Here is a 6,532-nt window from a genome sequence, read left to right on the forward strand (position 1 = left end):
ACGGTCACGGCGAACGCGGCGCACGTCAGCACGGTATTGTACAGACTTGTTTTGTTGATCTGCGCCTCTAATCTCTTCTCCGTTTGACCGAGACCTTGAACGACTGTCTCAGTATCGCAAACAAAAAGCTGCGTGCCTCGGGTTTGAATGACTGGCTTCTCTAAAGGACGAGACTGTAGAGTGGTTTTCACCGTCTGCAGCTCTGTCCCGACCTTCGATAAACTCTCCCACACTTGCTCTAGTTGTGGTTTAAGGCTTTCGATGAGCCCTTGAGCTTTTTGGCTGTTTTGGAGAATCTCTTGAATCGCTTCTTCCGAGGCACCAGATGTGGAAGATTGGACAACGGCGGCCGCTGGTTGCACGATGGCCGGCTTGCCAATTTTTGCATCTTCTCCGCTGCCTTTCAAAGTCGTCCTGAGTGAGTGGATGAGGTTGCTGAGTTCGTCCTGTTGCGTTTTGTGTAAGCTGGCCTGCACCTTGATTGCTTCCTGAAGACTCACCGGCCCCTTCTGAGCCTCCAGCAACAAGCTTTTGAGTTCCTGCAAACGTACCCGGTTTATGTATGTGGAGCCCATTACGCCAATGATGGCACCCAACACTGAGCCAATGATGGACCAGTTTTTGGTGCGTTCTGCCCTGGTTCTTTCTTTGTCGTGGCTTTCACGCACCGCAGCGGAGAAGAGCGCGAACTTCTCTCGCTCGGCTTCTTCTGCATTCTCGTGGGATGTTCTGAGGCGCCGTTCTTCCTGTGGTAAAAAAAGTAAATGTTAAGAAATAAACAAAGTAGTAGTACTACTCTAGCTATAACGCGGTTCACCTTTCATGGCATCGCAGTTTTTCTCCGTGCAATTCGACATGCTCTTTTTTTCTACAGCGCATTGTGTTCTGCGTCCTGACTAGCTGTAGACCATTGTCAATCAATCAATCTCCTCCGTGCCGTGTTTCCTGTACATTACAGAATGCGTTCAGCTTGCCAAATTTACATAAATCTTCTATCCCTAGCAGTGTGACTTTGAAGTACAGTACTGTAGGTTTGCAAGTTTTCTCCCTACAATGTTGATGAAAGGCACCTGCAGTAGCACCCAAATAGCAGAGGAAGATGGTAACCATCGCACAAAAAGTTGGACATGCTGAAGGAAGGAAAGTAGAAGGTACGCGGCTGTAGGGCACCATTACAGAATAAATAAATGAAGGTCAAATGGTTTTAATCTTTGGTTTCATTCTATAATACTGGACGTATTTTTCTATGAAGGTTTGATCTTTGAAAGTGTTTAAACAAGAGAGAAAAGTGTAAAAATGTTAAATGCAGAGACTCCCGGATGCCTGCAAACAAATGATAATCACCCGGAAATCATCCCTCTTTTGATATAAGTTGTGTGCAACTCGTCCCCAACGTTCTTCAGGTACACGCATTGTTCATGCGTGAGTCTTTTGTGTCCAATGCGGCATCTTCTATAGACCTTTTTCATGGCTGCTGCATGGAGGGCGCCATAGCGACCAGCGTCTTCCGGTAGAATGCTAAAAACTTCCGTTTACAGCCTGTACAACTGGTAATTTGTGCTCCGAAAATGGGTTTCAATAACGTTTTTAATGGATAACAGAGTGTTTTTGTGACACACAACTTATAAATGTGTCTGTTAAAGCCGTTATAATCTGTCACATGTGGTTCAAGCGCGTCAGAAATACGAGAAAAAAGTTCTCCTAGTTCACGTGTCTGCCGTCAGAAATACAGTGTGTGTGTGCGCGTTCCCGGCCTGTCAGCTGTTAGCTCAGCAGCTCTTTAACACACACACACACACACACACACACACACACACACACACACACACACACACACACACACACAGAGAAAGAGAGAGAGAGAAAGAAAGAAAGAGAGAGAGCAAACCAGAGTACTGGCATGAAACTTAACAGGTATGAAAGTCGTGCAACTTACAAAAACGACCAATAAAAGTCTGTTATTGATCCTCTGCTGGCTGATTTGCTGTTCATTCTAATCGCGAGCCGTTTGTGTTTTATTTCGTGTGTTGTTTTCACCACGGTTTGTGTTTTTCTGCCATTTCGAAATGACACTAGCCTATATTTTCACTTTGTCACAGTTATTAAATCAGTGTGTCAGTGGCACAGTACAGGCTACGTGTGTGTGTCAAACATTTTGGTGAATTACATTTGTTTGGGCTGGTTATATATTTGAAATAAAGAGAAAATGTTGACTTTAGCGATGACGAGGCTTCATTTAAACTGCAGAAGATGCCGTCTGACAACGAGGGGGAAACGCCTCACAGCAGCTGTTTTCCATCCTATTAGATCGCATTTCTTTAAATGATCAGTCCAGGAGATGCTGCTGATGGACAACAGTATTAGTTCAAAGAGGATAAAAGCAGGTAAAATAGATTAAAACTATCGTTTCAAAGCTGTCCAAATGTGACTGTTTACATGCATCAGCTGCCGACCGGAAGTTCTTCGAGTTCTCCTTTCGCATACACGCAAAGCATAATGGGTAATTTTGCGTTCCAAGAAAAAGGTCTATAAATAATCTCATTGTGTCTTGAGGTACAAAATTAATTAGATTTTCTTCCTATTTCTGGCTGAATTTCAAAAAGTTTGTTTTCTGAGCCCTGATCCCATTCTGTTTGCCATTTGCTTAGAATATAGCCTTTTATCAGTGACTTTAGGTCTGAAGGTGGGATTTTGCACTCCTTTAGCTTTCCTGTATGGGGTGTTTTGGCGGCTTTGTAGGCTTGTTCATTTCCTATTAATACAGCATGACATGGGATCCAGCAGAAAACCATATTTTATAAAACCATTTTTGTAGTTCATTTACTTTGATAAAAACGTCAATAATAATGGGATGCTCCAGTTTAAAAGAATTAATTGTTTGTAGACAGTATTTTGAGTCCGAAAAATAATAAAATCGTCTTTTTCAGCATTTTCAATGTGATCCAGAGCTAAAAATAGAGCCTTTGCTTCTGCTGTAAAAACTGAGCTTTGATCTGGAATGCGAATGCCATAGTGTAATTAACCTATTACGACTGCTGCAGAAACATGACTGTCCATTTTTAAGTGTTGCATGAGAAACATAAAATTTCCCCTTAATTGGCAAAAAAAAAAAAAGTTTAGGCACGCTTGAGGTGGTTATGGATTTGTGTGTTAATGCCAAAAATGTGAGATGGAAATGCATTTGACCTAAATGTTAACATACAGTAGCGAACATTACACCCGCCTGACCAGTCAGCAGTCTTCATTTTGTTTGCCTTTTTTAATGTTGGTTGCTAGGTTACCAATACTACAGTCACCCACTTTAACAACTTGATGGAAACACTTAATGCGCATTTGGAATTTTTTCATTTTTTTGCAGACTTTGAAAAGATTTGCTTCACGTTAGGATGAACGTCGTACTATAGGTGGACTATTGCAGTGTTTCTCAACCACGTTCCTGGAGGACCACCAACACTGCATATTTTGGATGTCTCCTTTCTCTTTCACACCCACTACTTTCATCCTCTGCTAATGAGTTGATGATCTGAATCAGGTGTGTTTGGTTAAGGAGACATGGAAAATGTGCAGAGCTGGTGGTCCTCCAAGAACATGGTTGAGAATCACTGGCTTATTGGATCACATTGTTGGCATATAAACACACCCTGAATTTGAGACAGAATGAAAATACGACTGATGAAATGTCTTTCCGTAATAACCCACCTGCAGTAGCTTGTGTTCAAGTGTTGCTAACTCTAAATAATGTGCCTCTTCACGCGACACTCGGTCCAATCGGTCTCTCACTTCTTTCAGACGAACTTGTAGAGCCTCCAGGCTGGTGTGAGCTTCCCTTACAATTCCTCTGGCAACCATAAAAGCCTTCTCAGCCTAACACCAAAACATAATATATACACTTAATACACTTCATTGAACATGTACACTCAGACATCACCTATATACTATATAACTGCAGGTTAGCTATGTTTATATATACATATATATATATATATATATATATATATATATATATATATATATATATATATATATATATACATACATATATACATACATACATACATACATACATATATACATACACATATATATATATATACACACATATATATATATACATACATAAATACACACACACACACACACACACACACACATTATATATATATATATATATATATATATATATATATATATATATATATATATAATGTTTACTGTTAAAAGCTATTAGTTACTAGTTAATTACTAAAAGTTATTAGTAACTAATAAAGTTATGGTAACTAATAACCTTAACTTTTCAGTATTTGGTTGTAATGCAATAATTGGCACCTTTTGTAAAGCTCCTTTGAAACAATAGTTATTGAAAAGCGCTATATAAATAAACTTGAATTGAATATATCCAAGGATTCAGAAGAAAAATGCACATGTTTCTTGACACATTACCTCTGTGACTTTGGACTGAGCATCTCGGACTTCATTAAGCCCGACAAACTCTTCATAGCGCTCCCACCAGTAGTTGACGGTCACTGATGTGGTTTTCACCGCATTGCGTCCCCACTGTTTCCCCAGCTCTCCAGCATATGCTAATGCAGACGCCGTGCGCTCTTTAGCAGATGTAGTTTTATTTGGCTCATCTTTAGGGCTTTGCTGCTGGGTGCAGTATGATCTGTGTAGGCTCCACTGGACCGGGTTGAACCCCTGGTGTCGGTAGAGACACGTGGAGACGAAGCTGCCTGGAAATACAGTGTTTGTTCTGAACCTCATTGAAGAGCCTCATATGTCAGGTCGCCACACGTCAAATATGTAACCTGTAAACACACTAAAATCAATACATGGAGACCTTTTCGGTGGATTGAGGTAAAGTTAGCTTCATATTCACACATTTGGATATTGTCCTAGATCATATAATTTCACAAAAATATTATTTGCAAATTCTAAATTGTGCAATCACATTAGCAGCAAATTATTATCAAAGTACAAGACTGTTCACAGTCAAATAAATAGTGCTAATGTTGTTTGTGTCATACTTACATGTGATTTCAGACCCAATATTCAAAGTACCATGGTAAACAATATAGGGAGCATGTTACAAGTTGTCACTAATCTAATGTCTGAATATAAAACCAATTTTACCTCAATATTAGGGGGTAATTTCTAAAAAAAAAAAAAACTTTATCTGGCTACACAAATGAAGACAAAGGTAAGAAAATATGTCTTAAACAATAAAAAAAGAATAGACTAAATAAGAAATTACTTTGATTTGAATTAGAACAAACTTCACTATATTCTGTAAGTCCTGAGATATGTAAACTCATCTTTTAAAAGTGCATTTTTAGATTCTTGATTATCCTGTTTAAATTTTAGAACTTTTTTTATATGTATACTTGTATTTATTGCATGTTTGATTTCTCTGTTGTTGTAGTAGTGCATTGGGTCTTAGAAAAGCGCATTATAAATAAAATGTTTTATTATTAACACAACATCTAAAAGTTAAATATGTGGGTTCTACATAAAGTACACACAAAATAAACTGACCTACCTACGAAAGCACTACATCACTTGCATGTGATTTCAGACCCAATATTCAAAGTACTATGATAAACAATAGGGAGCAGGTTACTATTTATTACTGATCGAATGTCTGAATATAAAACCAACTTTACCTCAATATTAGGTGGTATTTTCTAAAAAAAAAACAAAAAAAAAAACAACAACTTTATTTGGATTTGTAAATGGCTGCACTAGTTAAGTAATAAGTAAAATTACAATAATAAAAGTAAGAAAATATGTATTAAACAATATTAAATGTATATCTTTGCACATTCGATCAGTGACAACTTGTGAAACGCTTCCTATATTGTTTACCATGGTAATTTTGAATATTGGGTCTGAAATCACGTGCAAGTGATGTACTGGTTCTGTTAGTAGGTCGTTGTATTTTGTGTGTGTAACGTTAAGTGACTTAGAACAAACTTCTATAGAATCTACAAGTCCTTAGATATGAAACACATCTAAAACTTAAACATGTTAGTAATTTATACACGAATTACAAACAAAATAACAATAAAAGAAAATATGATATTTGTTTTCCAGTTTCAGCTGTATTTGTCTCTAAAATGACCTACAAATAAAACAAAACTGGTGTACGAGCTGATGAATGAATTCACCAGTGTCGGCAAATAATGTTTACAGTAAGTCATTTCAGAACATAAACACATACCGGTGATTTTCCGTTTGGTCGCGTTCCCGCTCGAGTCAGCAATTCATCATGTTTAAAATCTGTGTATTATAATGTAAATATCTGTCAAATTTCCTGAAATGTCATCCTGCGGCATGAAAACATTTCTTTCAGGCACTAAACCGGTGCTGTTTTCGATTGACTCTTCGGTTATTGATTCAGTTGAATCGATTCTAACATACATTTCTTAAAGAAACATTTGTTTCTTTAAACAGTCATTTAGAACTAAGTAAGATAATAATTTGGTTTATAAATCAAACAATAAGGCCGACAAACTGCTCATAGACAGCGCTACAT

General features: G+C 37.8%; 2 protein-coding genes across 2 annotated transcripts in view; both read right to left on the reverse strand.

Annotated features, from left to right (window-relative positions):
- Positions 1-6,370, reverse strand: part of ccdc51 (coiled-coil domain containing 51) — a 6,508-nt gene extending 138 nt beyond the window's left edge. The window contains exons 1-4 of the mRNA NM_001045462.2: positions 6,218-6,370; positions 4,441-4,805; positions 3,700-3,864; positions 1-746 (exon numbers count right to left, since the gene is read on the reverse strand). The exon at positions 1-746 is cut by the window's left edge and continues 138 nt beyond it. Of these exons, the coding sequence (NP_001038927.2) occupies positions 1-746; positions 3,700-3,864; positions 4,441-4,761 (1,232 nt within the window). The 5' untranslated portion in view covers positions 4,762-4,805; positions 6,218-6,370. The remainder of the gene's footprint in view (positions 747-3,699; positions 3,865-4,440; positions 4,806-6,217) is intronic.
- The window catches only part of s1pr4 (sphingosine-1-phosphate receptor 4), a 525,180-nt gene that overhangs the window by 351,028 nt on the left and 167,620 nt on the right, over positions 1-6,532 (reverse strand). The window lies entirely within an intron of this gene.

This window comes from Danio rerio, chromosome 22 (assembly GCF_049306965.1).
Source record: "Danio rerio strain Tuebingen ecotype United States chromosome 22, GRCz12tu, whole genome shotgun sequence".
In the NCBI taxonomy this organism is placed as follows: Eukaryota; Metazoa; Chordata; class Actinopteri; order Cypriniformes; family Danionidae; genus Danio; species Danio rerio.